This window comes from Maylandia zebra, linkage group LG22 (genome assembly GCF_041146795.1).
Source record: "Maylandia zebra isolate NMK-2024a linkage group LG22, Mzebra_GT3a, whole genome shotgun sequence".
Classification (NCBI taxonomy): domain Eukaryota; kingdom Metazoa; phylum Chordata; class Actinopteri; order Cichliformes; family Cichlidae; genus Maylandia; species Maylandia zebra.
This window is the reverse complement of record NC_135187.1, coordinates 33365451-33381009: the sequence shown is the minus strand read 5'-3', so window position 1 is coordinate 33381009 and position 15559 is coordinate 33365451. Positions and strand designations below refer to the sequence as shown.

At 41.8% G+C, this 15559-nt stretch overlaps 1 protein-coding gene across 2 annotated transcripts in view; it reads left to right on the top strand.

Annotated features, from left to right (window-relative positions):
* Positions 1 to 15559, top strand: part of LOC101472778 (growth factor receptor-bound protein 10) — a 50149-nt gene that overhangs the window by 10150 nt on the left and 24440 nt on the right. For both annotated transcript variants that reach the window (XM_004563643.5, XM_023154927.3), the window contains 2 exons: positions 9296 to 9533; positions 11868 to 11991. In XM_004563643.5, coding sequence (XP_004563700.1) covers positions 9296 to 9533; positions 11868 to 11991 — 362 coding nt within the window. The remainder of the gene's footprint in view (positions 1 to 9295; positions 9534 to 11867; positions 11992 to 15559) is intronic.

Here is a 15559-nt window from a genome sequence, read left to right as displayed (position 1 = left end):
AATATGTTAAAAGTTTATTTTGTGACCCAGAAAGATTAGTATGAGTAATTTTAAAACTTAGTAGCGGCCGCCATTGCTGGAAACTGGAGTTTGGCTGGGCCGCGCTATGAATTCTGGGATATGGTAGTAATTTGGACAGCCTTCGGCGCGTCGCTGTGACGTAATCGGTCTACAAATGCGGCCTCAGGAGGATGCAGCCCATGAATTTGGACATGTCCAGAGTATAATCGCAGCCTTTGCGGTTAGAAAATTGCACTTGATCATGTCGCGATATTATCGCAAATGCGATATATCGTTCAGCCCTACTTCCATCTATATTTCTTTTGTCATTTCCTTTCTTCATACCTTTCTTTATGGGATCAAAACCAATTTATCGGCCTCTTAACACTCTTCCTGTCTTCCTAGAAATCCCCCCCTCCTGCTCTATCTCCATCTCCATCTAGGACACTGTCTCCCTCCATCACTACATGCTATGCTCTCCAGATGGAGAGATTATTGACAAATTTTAAACTCTCCCCTCCCTCTACCGCTGCTCGGCACTATTTTGAACTCTTCCCTTCCCCACAGTGCCTCAGTATTAAACCTGCCCCCATTATATTTCCAGAATTTCATTCACACTTCCAGGAAAATCTTGGGAATTCTTGGCTAGTGGTTATCCTGTGGATTAGCTTTTTTTTTTCTTTTGGTTTGGTGATTTATTGGACTGGCTTCACTTCTGCTGCTTGTTGGTCATGCTCGTGTATTGTAAACATGGTTTCACAATAAGTGAATGGGTGCTTACATAGGTCTATAGGTCAAACAGTTCAGGGCAGAAGGGAGTTCATAGAAAGTAAGCCATAGGTCTGTGGGTCAGGGTTGTAGATAGTAGGAGGTCAGCAGGTTCATACTCTATTCAGGCAGTGACGCCACTGGAGTGATCAGCCGTTTGCCACTATCACACACTAGACAGTAAAACAGCACTTCCAGAATCTTTTCTTGTTGTTAGTGATAGCTTGTAAAGTGTAACTGCTACAACTAAATATGGGGTCAAGATCATGCAAATGTAAATGCATTGGCACAATAGACGCAAGAATCTCTCAGTCTGTGCACAACTTTTTATAGTAACTCAACAAACCAACAAGGAACAAGTCTCCACAAGGAACCATTGAAATGATGCTTCTAGTTTCTGGAGCTTTTCTCTGTTTTGTTTTTTAAGTTAAACATTTACCAAGTTGAATTCTCAAGTACAACAATAAAAATAAAGCAAAACTAGCCTGCAAAAATTTATGGACATGGCCAATAATCAGTATATGCATCCATTTCTCAAACCCAGCTGATAACATGCAGATAAATAGTCAGCCCCTCAGTTATGTAATATATGATCATATATTTTGTACACAAAATAATAGACTGTTCAAACAAATTGGTTTGTTTACACAGGGTGAACCTGTTCTAAACAGTGAAAAGTACACAGTGCCTATTCTGGTATTCTATGGCAAATCAATCAAGCTCCTCGGTGCTGGGCAGTGAGCACAGGGTCCACTAGGATTCTCAGGTCACCCTCATGAAGTCAGTTTCTGGTTGTTTGGTCAGAGACAGTCACACCAGTGAGGTCATTCTGTAGCTCTCGCAGTGCTTATCCTGTTCCTCCTTCCAAAAAGAAACAGATAGCAGTCCTCCTGATAGTTTAAGGGCCTTTGACGGCCCTGTCCACTTCTCCCAGAGTAACTGCTTGTCTCCTGGAATCTCCTCCATGCTCTTGAGACTGTACTCGGAGATACAGCAAACTTCTGGCAATGGTACGTGTTGATGTGCCATTTTGGACAAGCTGGGCTACCTGTGCATCCTCTCTACGCTCCACGTATCGCCTCATGCTACCAGTAATGACGCTGACCGTAGCTAAATACAAAACTACTGAAAACCAGCCAGAAAAGATGTGGAGGGAAAAAATGTCAGTGGCCTCCACCTGTAAAACTATTCCTGATTTAAAACCACTGAAACTGATTAACGACTCCCTCTGCCACTTGACTGACCGAATCAGTGTCCCAGAAGTTTAACTAATTTGATGCTATACATATAAAAATGTTTCTTTGTATTTTCAGCAGTGTACTTACCTCTCTTGATATCTGTCTATATAATTCACAGGGCTCTATGTAGTACTAGAAAAACTAAGTACATGATTTAGAAGCTTGCAGAAGCACCTTTAGTAGTAATAACTTAATAATCATTTTCCGTAAGACTTGCTAGAGACTATCAGTCTCTTACATTATCATTCCAACTTTGCATCAATTCACTGAGGTTTGCAGGCATTCGTTTGTGCACAGTTCTCTTGAGGTCCCACCACTATTCTGCTGTAGGTTCCAGTTTCCAGCCAGCTTTAGCTGACAGTCAGATAGCCTCACATTTGTCACTAGAATACTTTGGTATAAAGAGGATGTGTCCAGGTCTGTAGGTGCCAAACAAACCCAAATCATCACACTTCCACTACCGTGCTTGACAGTTTGGTATGAGGTATTTGTGCTGTATGCTCTCTATCCGGTGTTATTCCAAATATGGTTCTAGAAGTCGTGGTTTGTTCAGATGAAAGCATGCAAACGCAAGCTGTGCTGCCATGTTCTCTTTAGAGAGAAGAGGTTTTCTCCTGGAATCCCTTCCAAATAAATTATACTTGTTTAGTCTTCCTCTAATTGTACTTTAATCATAAAATTTAACATTTAACATGCCAAATGAAGTCTAGCACCAAATCACAACAACAGTCGCCTCAAGGCGTTTTATATTGTAAGGTAGAGCCTACAATAATACATACAGAGAAAAACCCAACAATCAATGAGCAACTATGAGCAAGCACTTTGGCGACAGTGGGAAGGAAAAACTCCCTTTTAACAGGAAGAAACCAGGCTCAGGGAGGGGCGGGGCCATCTGCTGTAAACCAGCTGAGGAGAGAGAAGGAAGACAGGATAAAGACATGCTGTGGAAGAGAGCCAGAGATTAATAACAAGTACGATTTAATGCAGAGAGGTCTGTTAACTGAAAAGGAAAAACTCAGTGCATCATGGGAGTCCCCCAGTAGCCTACGCCTATTGCAGCATAACTAAGGGAGGATTCAGGGTAGGGCTGCTCGATTATGGCAAAAATGATAATCACGATTATTTTCACTGAAATTGAGATCTCGATTATTTGACGATATTTATTTGCTGCTTGGGGCAGCAAATAAATAGCAGCTATCCCTGCTTGGGGCAGGGATAGCTCAGTAGGTAAAGTGGTCGCCCCATGATCGGAAGGTCGGCGGTTCGAATCCACTTAACGGCTACCCTGAGGTACCCCTGAGCAAGGTACCGTCCCTATACACTGCTCCCCGGGCGCCTGCTTAGTGGGCTGCCCACTGCTTCACTGAGTGAATGGGTCAAATGCAGAGAAAAACAAGTAATTTCCCCATGGGGATCAATAAAGTATCCATTATTATTATTATTATTATTATTATTATTATTTAACAATAACAATGTATTGAATAATGACTTTAAAGATTGTCAAAAAATAATATAAAATAGTGTGCAAATACTGATAACAGTGCAAATGTTTGCAATATAAAAAATAAATGAAAAATGTAAACATCTATGTTTAGTGAACTTTGCAGTGTTGCTCTGTGGTGCAGCTACGACACCGTAGCAAAGTTTACACACTATGTATATTTGATCCATGTCTGACTCCGCGAACCCATAATGTTTCCACACCACTGAAGTTTTTTTACCTCTCTTTTCAACCAACGGCAGTCACTCTCCTCTCCAAATAACTTCTGCTTAGCTTTCCGAGCTTCCCTCTTGTCCTCTTAATCAGCGGTCCCCAACCCCCAGGCCTCGGATCGGTACCGGTCCGTGAGTCGTTTGGTAATTCAGGGTCACCTGGTCCAGCCCTAACTATATGCTTTAGCAAAAAGGAAAGTTTTAAGCCTAATCTTAAAAGTAGCGATTGTGATTAAAGGGGAATGATGTTCAGTAATCAGGTTAGCAACACTTGGCTGCTACTTCCCCTCTTTTCCTTGGGGGCAGTAGGGATGTACTTAGTTTATTAAAGGACTGTATATAGTTTATCTGATAAAATGTTGTGCAGGACAACACTTCACTTCACTGAAAAGGCAAGAGTCAAAGTCACCCATCTCCAGTTTCATTCTGGCTTTGGTTGGTAGCTGAACCTTACCTCAGCCTCACTGATGGATGTGCTGTATTTTTAGATCATGACTGGCTCAGATTACATGCCCTTCATTTATGCTAGATGTGGGGTTTTTTTCTTACAATCTGATGACATGTTGTCATCTGCATGTAAGCCCACCAATTAACAGTAGATTTAATATTTTGTTCATAATTTTCTTTTATCTGATTTATGTGCTGTCCTCCGGTCCTGCAGCTGAGTAATAAGCAGATTTCTGCAGATAGCTTGAGGCTTTCACAGCAGTAACACTCATTGTCACGATAGAAAATCATTCATTTTATGCACCTGTAGTTACACACTAAAGTAACTTTGAGAGTGTTTGTGCCTCCAACAATGCAAAATGTAAATGCACTGACAACATAAATCCTTTTCAAATAAAAAACAGCAGCAGCAAGAAAAACCTACTGAGAAAGTACCAACGCAAAAAGGATGCTAAATATAACCCCTGTGTTTTTGTTGCATAAAAAGAACTCCGTTGCGCTTTGCCCTTGAAAATCTGAACATTCAGCTCTCTTCGCTGACCTCTAGACTGCTGTCAGAGATCGATGATTGCAGGTTGTCGTGGCCAGGGACAGAGAGCACTCATTCAGTATATTTTGGGATCTTACAGGACTGAACTGGCCACGTTTGTATGGTAGGTTTTGTCATCAGATGCTAGCCAGACGGCTGGAGCGAGTCATCTACATTCCAAGTTATAGTTAGCGGAGGAGACGGAGAAGACATTTTCATTCTATATGTCCTCTGGGTTCCCTGTCCATAGCCAGCAGCGCCGTGTGGGCCAAGCCACAGGGGGAGGGGGAGGAATGCCAATGATACCATCATTATCCTCTTAAAGTGGCACTGGGATACTTTTTTTTTTGTAAAAGTTCTCTTTTAGCAGCAAGAACAAAACCTTTCAAACTCACAATAATTAGGATGATGAAGAATCTTCCTGTGAGCAACTTTAAATATTATTGCAAGTGTTGTTTGCCATTGCATTGATGCACATTAGCAGTTGAGAGAAAAATAGACTAAATGTTAAGTTTTAGCATCCTACCAAACGTACAACACTGTGCAAAAGTCTTGAGCCACCCTCATTTCTTTGTATTTTGCTAGTAAAATGGGAAGTAGCTGCAGCCATTTAGAGAAACGCATGTAAACAGATGGAAATACAGCATATAAGATGAAAACAGAGTTTGTACATTTCTTAGCTTTAAAGTCAATATTTGTTATTACTACGTTTATTCTTCAACAAAGGCTGAACTCTCTTGTAATTTCTTTAAGTAGTCTTCTGGAATAGTTCTTCAGACTTCTTGAAGGACTTCCAAAGCTCTTTTTTGGATGTTGGCTGCCTTTTGTTCTGTTTTCTGTCTAGATGAACCCACACTGCTTCAGTAATGTTGTGGTTTAGGCTTGTGAGACCAACCTATGGGTTGATACATTGGTATTGTGTGTTTTTCTATCCAAGTGTGCATTTACTGCACTGGCAGTGAAGGCTTTGCTAATCAGACAAAAAAATCTGTGTCGAGATCTGATAGTACTTTTCTGTGTTCATCGTTTCATCATCGTGTTGCATTCAATATAAAATGTCGCCCCAAACCATGACAGAGCCTCCACTATGTTTCATAGATGGATATGAACACTCACCGTTTGTTATACCTCAGACTTTTCTCCCCATTTTGCTTCCCAAGCAATGGTTTCTTTAAAGCCATCCGTCCACTGAGACCATTTCTGATGAGGCTCCAGGGAATAATAAATGAATTAACTGAAGGGCCAGATGTATCTGTCAGGTCTTGGCTGGACTTGTCCTGCTTCTTAAGGACGCAACTTTTACTAAAAATCACAAAGTAGCATAACTTTTATTATGCTATGGAAGGAAAAACACAGGCATTAGTAATGAGACGAATGACAACACCTCTCGCTTTTACAGATCATGAGTCCACATTATGTTACATCTTTATATAACAGCCATGACTGTCTCTCCTCCTGCGTGGTCTTGTTCTTTTCCTAGAACATCTTTTGCACACACAGCCCCCACCCCACCCAAGCAACCATGTCCCACTCATGAACCCCAGCATCACATGACCCAATGTCCCAGACTGTGCTCTGTGTTTGTGTGTGCGCGTGACATGCATAACTCCTTATAACCTAAGATGAGCGACTCCTGTTGTTTTTGGTGCAGCAGCTTTTCCCCCCTGCTCTCACTGTGGATGTTCACAGTGTTTGTGTACATTCGGTGCACTGCTGCGTTTCCTTTTAAATTTCTCCTCTTTAATTAGATGCACATGTACATCAGCACTGCAGAGTGCACATAGTGTCCTGTCCTCATTCCTGTGTGTCTGTTTTGATGTCCTACTTTGTCCCAGTCATTTGGCCACCATGTGTCATGAAAAGGCCTGGTTAACGTTCCCAGAGTGCTGTAATTTCGTCTGAGAGGAATGTCAAGAATTCTGTGTGTGGTGTTGGGGTGGGACTCACGGAGGACCAAAGGCCTTTAGACACACATACACACACATAGCGAAACACATTGAGACCACAGTTGTGAGGACGTTTAACAGAGCTTATGTAAAAGTTGATTCACTAGAGAGATTTCTCTCCCGCTAGCAGGCTTTCCCCCCACAAGCTGACAGTGCACATTTACTTTTTAGAAAGTTAAGAGTAGAAAAATCTATTGCTGCGAGGTTGGAAAACTGTTAGTAATGACTGCCATACACAGGATTATCTCCATCTGTCCCCAGAGGGCATTTCATTTTGCATTATAGAGTGCTGCAAGAAGTGAACCAATTCATCATCAGATAGCACCACATGAACAGCATCAAAGCCTTGAGGGAAGCCCAAAGTGGGGCTTGCAAATCCGGGCCTGGCTTTAGCTAATTAATAACAGTTTACGGTAAAAGATCGGCATCGACATCTGACCTGCACGACCAGGGGCCCATTCACTCTGGTTTGCTTTGGTTAGTCGTTTGGTCTGTGGGCGAGTGCTGGTTCGAAACTGCTGCTGGCTGCCAGGAAGGCTTGTCAGCCCCTTGAATGACAGTTTACACACAGTTAGGCCAAAGGCAAGCCAGGGAGGTGGTGTACTACACAGGAATTGAATGAAATCCAAGCCAAAGAGGAATCCAACACAAGGAAGAATGATACTTCACATCAGGGCTGTGCTTTCTCTCACTCTCTCTGTCTGCTGCCATGCTTGATAATTCAGGGCCGTGATGTTTTTCTGGCAATATTTTTATTGCTTAAATTGCTGCTCTATCAAAGTGCCATTGAGGTTTCAGTGTCATTGTCTCAGTATGTACTGTAGACATGATACAAAGGTTATGAGCTGTTTGCTCAAAGTAAAACTAGTGCCCAGTCTGTGTTTAATTGCAGACATAGATAAAGAAAAGGTTCACTGACACAATTGTCTCTCTAATCAGGCTTTATTGGTTCCTCTTTTTTTTCTTTCTTTTTTTTACATCTTATAATGAGTCTTTTATTTCAACTGCTGAGCCTGCCGAGGCGGGAAAACTGTGTAGATAGGTGTGGGAACATGTTTTAATAGGGTTAGTTGGGCATGTGAGTTGAAAGTATAAGTTGGCAATTCTCGTCCTCCGGAAGCATTCTTGCATCGGGATTCTGTTTGATGAAACTTCTAACTCCTTGGCTACCTTTCCTCTTGCTGGTAAAAGTTTACCTGAGATACTCGGCAGGGATGCCTCCAGAATTTTTTCATAGTGGTGGCCAGAGATGGGCAGTAACGCGTTCCGCGTTACTGTAATCCGATTACTTTTTTCAAGTAACGAGTAAAGTAAGGGATTACTATTGCAAAAACGGTAATTAGATTACCGTTACTTTCCCATAGGAATGCTGCGTTACTGCGTTACTAAAACCGTGATTTTTTTGCGAGAATGTCTCATGACAGTGACGTAAGCGAGTGCGCTGTTAGTGACAACAGCTGTGTGCAGATCAACAATCCACATATCGATTGTGGGAGAGAGTATGAGCGTGCAGCGTTTAAAGCGTGGAAGTACTGACCTTACTTTGAGTTTGACTCCATAAAAAGTGACAAAAACATTAGTGTCCGCTGTGCGTGGGAAGAAAACTTCTTTTTACAGCGAAAAACCCCTAAACTTCCAACAAGCACCGAGTAGCTACGACGTAATGGGAAACTCACAGAGAAACTCGCGGATTCTTCAACTGACCGCGGCACACCTGCACCAGGGTAAACCTCCGCCTACCCCGCTCCTGCTTTACAGGTGAAAATAGAGCAACAGGACCGCTGAGTCTTTGACTTTATTTATTTTCTGCTGTGTTTTACTTGCATCTATTTGAAAGACTGAGTGTAAACACAAAAAATATTTTATTTTATGAGCTGGAATGTGCAGAAAATAGGTTTAAATGTTAAACTAATTTCTTCCAGTCAGAGAATGTTGCATATAATTAAATTTTTGCTTGATGCATAAAGTTAAAAGATTAAAACTAATAAAACAAGTTAAAAAAAAAGAGACTTTTCCATTTGATTACATTTTGTATGATGGATTATGCAGAAAAAGTAGAATTGGGCTGAAAGATCTATCGCTTTATCACCTCTTCAGGTTGTAAATCGTGTTTTTAAAAAGTAACTAAGTAACTAAGTAATTAATTACTTTTGAAAATAAGTAATCAGTAAAGTAACGGGATTACTTTTTGGGGGAAGTAATCAGTAATTAGTTACTGATTACTTTTTCAAGTAACTTGACCAACACTGGTGGTGACCATATGAGGGCCACTAAAAATATTAGGATGGCAGAATTTCCAGTTTTATTATGCTGTTGTCAAATATAGGTTAAAAATAAAAGAAATATGGCAAAAAAAATAAAATAAAATAAAAATGTTTGTAATAGAATGTGAAAAATAACTTTTTTAAATTTCTATTTTAGGTTGTAGTCCTGCCACCCAGCAGGGGGCGCTGCAGCATTGTCACCCTTTCTTTTCTTTACTGTCCTGCTTGTGATTCCACAGCTGTGTTTTCTTCATCACTAACGTTGGTTGCTGTAGTGTTAAACTACACTGGGATGATTTTGATGACTGTCAGCTGCTTGTAGATGCAATGCATCACTGTCACTCATTTCATTCTCCCTTTGCTCATCCCGCTGTCCACCTGCATCCGCAGATGATGACGTGGATCTGGAGCAGCTGGTGAATGACATGAACTCCTCTATGGAGAGTGTGTACTCCACACAGACAGACACGGCGGTTCTTCTAAACAACGGCCACGCCCCTCACCACCACCATCAGGTGCACTCGTCCTACCTGGGACACAGCCGTCGCCACACCCCAGCCCTGCCCTCTTCTTCCCCCTCCAGAGAAAGGCTGAGACACTCTCAACCCATGCACATCAAAGCTGTCAGGTAAATGCTCATAACCTGGGCCTCTACATTGATCGCACTGGTTTATGTTCAAGATAAAGATAAAAAGATCGCTCTGCTACACCTGCAGAAATAAAGATATGAATAAAAGATAACGTAGCACTGCCAGCAAAAGAACACTCTGCTATTATATATCTGTCTGTCTGTGCCATTCTTGTAAACATGCTATCTCAGGAACACCTTGGACGAGTGATGACGTTTCATATCCCAAAGGTCAAAGGTCAGCTTCACCGTGAAATCAGTTTTCTGCAGAAACCTTTTTTTTTCTGGCCACTATTAAAGGCCATGATAAGGAACAGAAGGGGAGAGTGTGACCATGAATTAACTTCTGGTAACTCTGTAGTTGCAGTGATATTATATATTGCTTTTTTGTGTTGCCACATTTAAGATGTGTGTTGAACTTCTCTGTGGGTTTAATCAGAATCAGCTTTCCTGGCCACAGCATGTGTATACATACAAGAAAAGTGACTGCTTCTAATCACTGTCAGTGAACCTACGCACTAATGAAATAGAAGTTCAACAAAATAAGTCATAAATTAAAAAAACAAAACATCAACAACATAGACATCAAAGGTCTGAAGCGCAAACATCATCCACCGTCCTTACACCCTCAGCTGAGATGATGAGCATTTCTCATTTTCGGGATCTAAACTGCAGTCTGACTGCTTGTCCCACACAGTTTGCTCATGTTTTTACAAATCTGGCAGGTGCACCATGTGATCAGGCAACCGATCTGTCTCCAGTGTTCCCTCACTCTATTTCAGTTCCATCTCACCAGACCTTCAGATAGAGTAGACTCAATAAACACTTACACAGATTAACTGCACTCATACAGCGTGTTATTTCATTCACTTTAAGCCCTTTGGCACCCTCACATTGCCAGTTAACCTAAGATTCTTGTCTTTGGAATATGGGAGAAACATCCCGGCTGACCAGGACATTCATACCCAGAACCTGCTTGCTGTGAGGAGACAGTGCTGACCACTGCACCGCTGTGTTAAACAAGAGAGTGCGATACTCTGTAAAAATCCTATTTATTGCGTTCTCCAGCGTTTTAATGTTACTGTAACTGTATTTTGGGGTCGTCAGGGTATCTGCTTCCACAATTTCCAAAGAGTGGGACATAAATATGTACAAACCTAGAAATATTACAAATGTAATAGTTAGAAGCCGACAGATGATGAGAGGTTTAATGTAATTGACCGACGTTGACGTTAATAACAGCCGATAAGTTAAAATTACACACGTAAAGAAGAGACGACACCCTTCAACCATGTTACGAGTGTTGATGTTGCATATTTTACTCACCAGAGGGCACTGCAGTTTCCTTTTTGGCCACATGGCACAAACAAAAATGAGCTGATCCAAGCAGAGTCAGAGTAAACAAGGTTATAAATGAGTACACATAACAAATGTGTCTATTGAAAGAGATTAAAGGACTAGCATTAGCTAAAGGTAGTCACTTGCTTACATTAATCCCTGCCTGTCCAAGGTGCTTTGCAACCCACCCCCATCCCAGATCCTTCAGTTCAAGCTGTTTTTGCTTTTTCTGACCATCTCCATTGTTATTGTCAGCAGCTCTTGCAGTTCTTGCTACTGCTCTCTCTTCCTCAGGCTTTCGAGGCAAGTGGACAGCGGGGTAGGTCAGGCCGATGCAATGGAAACTCTACTGTATATAAATTACTGCAGATCTAATAAAGAGGCCCGACAGAGCTATAAGTCTATGCAATTTAATATTTTAACCATCTTCATGCAGAATAAAGGTTATAATGTGTTGAACATACTTGCACAATGAGTGTAAAGCAAGCTTGGAAACACAACAATTTAAAAGAAACGTGCAATAATTGGCAGCAAGTCTGAGCATTTGAGCATGATAAAGTTATTTTAAAGAGAAATGCTTGTTGTTTATTTAGACAGAAGTGGATTAATATCTAGGCCAGAGGCCGTCCAGTGGTCAGTGAGCACCGACTGTCTTCTTGCCCTTTTCCTCCACTGTTGACTCTGAACTTTAACAGAATATCCAGATCAGTGTGCCCTGTTTGAAAGTGTCATTATTCAGAGTGACACTGAACAGAGTGAGCCTGGGACAGCTTCTGCTAATCTGTGTGAATAAATTACAGTAGCTAGAATTTAAACTTTTTAAAAAGTTTAGTGGTCCAGTCAGAGTTCAGATTAACTTTTAAGCTGAAACCATGTTGATTTGTATTCCTTATTATACCCAAATGACACCCATAATCATGTGTATATATATCCTCCAGTGTTAGTCTCTCACTGGTAACCTGAGGCAGTGTCATGAATGTGTGTCTCCCTCTGCAGGAACCTGCAGGAAGAGCACCAGCTGCGTCCAGCCTCGCTGCCAGCCATCCCCAACCCTTTCCCTGAGCTCTGCAGCCTAACTGGATCCCCTATTCTGAGCCCCATACAGACCTCTGACAACTATGTAAGTTCACCTACACACACGCCACGTGCACCAGCACACAATCACTGAGAATGGTACAGCTGATTTGGTAGAGGCACAAGTGGTCAAGGGATTGGCTACATTTTTGTTGCCCATGTTAATTAGATCTTGCATTTGTGTTAGTGTGTGTTTTCAAACCAGCTGACTGGCCTGTTATGTGCGGGTCAGAGCAGCATGTGTTGACTTTGGCTGCGCACATCCTTTATCCATTACACAACAACTCAGCCGGGGTTATCTGGCAGTACATGTGTGTTATTGTGGAATCATCATCAATCATATTTACACACGCATGCAGACATGTGACGGACATGTTTTGCTGTGGAAGAACGAGGTGAGCCGCGTCTCCAGGATGCTGCGGACAGAGTGCAGACTTCCCGTGGCAGAGCCAGGAATACGGCTGGGAACATCTGCAGGTCGGATCTCTCTGAACCTTCTGAATCCGTCTGCTGGCTCCGGCAAGACAGGCGCCCTTTTCCGGTTCACACGCTTCAACCTCGGCTCCTAGCGTCACTTCGAGAGAGTGTGTGTGTGTGTGTGTGTGTGTGTGTGTGTGTGTGTGTGTGTGTGTGTGTGTGTGTGTGTGTGTGTGTGTGTGTGTGTGTGTGTGTGTGCGTGCGTGCGTGTGTGTGTCACAGCCTTGCCCTTCCTTCCCCCTGCTGAGCCTCCTGTCCCAGGAATGTTCCATCCTCCTCAAAGATGTTTTCAGGATGCCCACCCTGAACAATAAAAGTTATTTTAGATGCTTATTCACTCGCTCGCTTTCTTTACATACACACGCACACTTTTTTTGTGTGTTGTTAACGCAGTTATACACACACAGGTGGCATTATTCAGTTCACACACGCACAGAGACATGTGATAAGCCAAAGCATTATTTTTGCATTTCGTTGACATCAACTCACAAGGTCTGGAGTCAGAGAGCAAGTTTGCAGTTTGTACAAAGGATCTTTTGTGTGCGCGGTCGAGTCTGTGAGAGCTGACTAAACATTGCTTCATTTCTCTTTCCCAGATCATCTTCATTTCGTCCACAGTTCTTGTTCGTTCAGCGAGCCAAATAACCAGCCAGTAGCAGTTACGTTTCTATTTTTCTCTTATCTCACGCGGCTTTAACTTGTGTTTTCTGACCAGTTATTCATACAGATAATGGCTGAGGCTTGGCACCATTTTCATTCGTCCTTGTGTCATTTTTCATTGCTCGTGACAACTTTAGAGCAGGCCGGACATTCTTTAACAGTGTTTAAATGCACAAAAACAGGATGGCGGTAGTATTTCTGTTTAGGCGATAGAGCTTGTGGAAGGAGTAAAAAGCACGTGGAAAAATCACCTCTAACATTCCACCATGTTTATCATAGTCAGCAAAAGCATTTTGTCCAAAGGAGAAGAGGAGGTGGCTGTGAGACTGATAAATGTGTGGCTGAGGGTGATGGGGATCATGGGAACTGGACACCACCCATGTAAAGAAACATCTCCACTGATTGTCAGCAATGATTCATTAATAAATAACTGGGATGGCTGTGTCAGGCGGGTGGATGGCCATGGAGTTTAGCCAGCCAACTTCTTGACTTTGGCTTTTACCTCTTTGGTTTGGGGTCTCATAGCTGGTGCTTGCAAAAAAGTCCAGAATTATTTTTTTAAGCAATTTTAATCATGTTTTCAATCGTAGGAGTCTAAGCAATAGATATAGTTCAGTTTTCAAGAGGTTTACAGCAGCAGCCTTCTGACAACATGTTCAATCCTCCCAACCAGCTATTTGGTTTAACTCCACTCTTAACGCTTGTTGTAAATACTTTTTGGAAACTGGCGCCATCGAAGGACTATTCCTTGCTAAACTGCTAAATCCCCATTCATGCAGGCTTAGAGACCTGCCTGAATGGGTGTTTGCTGGCTGTTGTCAGTGTGAAACTGGTTACAGAGAGGTGTCCTACACAGAAACCGTCCTTCTGCTAGCAAACAAATTAATCACAAGGAAGTTTTGGGTGTGACTAATAACCAGCAACCACACACCAGCTGGTCAGGAAATACACATTTTTTTCTAATTACTGCATATTACCAGGTTAGTCTCCAAACCATAATCGACTGAGGTCCTAATCAACCAATCATCAAAGTGCTAAAGTTTTATGGACAAAATTGAAATCCCTGAAAGAGAAATGCAGGAAAACTGATATTATATCAAGTCCAGTCACGGGTCTCAGTCAAGCAACTCCACAGCCACACGTGGCTCGTTTGCTCACCTCCATGCTACCTGGCTTAGAGAAAAAGAGATTACAAATGTGATGAATATAAAAATGGGGGGAAAAAACTTATTTTTATTCATGATTCTTCAAAATAATTAATCAGTTGTTAAAGAAAAAATAATAATTTTAATATAGTTCTAATATCTGTGTCATAGCTTGCGTGTGTCATCTGACACCATAAACTCTACATTTTGCTGAACCTCAGTTGTGCGTCTAGCATGTAGGTAAACACATGAGGACTAGTCAGGATTCCAAAATCTTATTTGAAACTGACTAACAAGTTCTAGCGGTATGTCTGTGAAGGTTCTCAGAGCGGCTTTTGGTGTAGCCTTTTGGTGTAGCCTGTAGATCCTTTTTTGTTTTGGGTGTTGACCTTCTAGAACATATAATTAATAATAATCTTTGTGTAAACTTAACTAGGGCTTAAGTAATCATTTGAGCAGTTTAGTTTAAATTTGTCAGTACTTGATTAAGTACAGACAAATATGACTTTGGCTCATTACTAAATACCTGCAAAAGTCATGTAACTTGCTGTTACTTGTAACCAGCGTGCTTCATACTGATCATAATGCCGATAAACAAACTGGTGAATGCGTTAATCCTTATTTTTCTAAATGTCTGTGTTAGCTTTGTTGCTGAGCACAGTAGAGAGGGCAAGGCTGATGTTAGCATTTAGCTCCAAGCACTGCCGTTCCTGAGTACACTCTCACAGAGCTGCAGGCATGTCTGTGGGCTGCTTATTTACTAATTTGTTGAGTGTGTAAGATCTTCCTAAACCAGCCTCCTATTGATTGGGCTGCTTTGGGGCATGCCTTTTGAAACATTGTACACTTTAATGGATTCTAATGCTCTAAAATGAGCTTTTTCTAAATCAAAGTAAGTAAAACGTCCACTGATCAAATTCCTTAAATTCAGCAAATTTAGGGTTAGACTGTCTACAGCATGGCCTTTCAGGCTTTCACTGTATCTAAGATAACAGAAAGTTAGCGAGTTTAAATTTTACTGGCGCTGGAGCAAATATGTGCATTGATGTGTGCAGATCAGGTGAATTTATTTAAGCCTGAGGAGTGCTGAGTATGACTTACACAACAATGCAGATGGGACCGTCACACATGCGTGCGTTGGTCTGCAGACATACTTGCATTGTATTTGCATTGGCAAAGGTTTATCGGAGGATCTCGCTCCCTCCAGCTGTAGAGTTGGAATCTGGACATTCTTCACTGAGCTTCGGTTTTTCTCAAAGCGATATGCTGCTCACATTGTGAGCCAAGTAGAGCAGTGTCCTCGTAGAATCATAAGCAGGCTGGAAATATAAA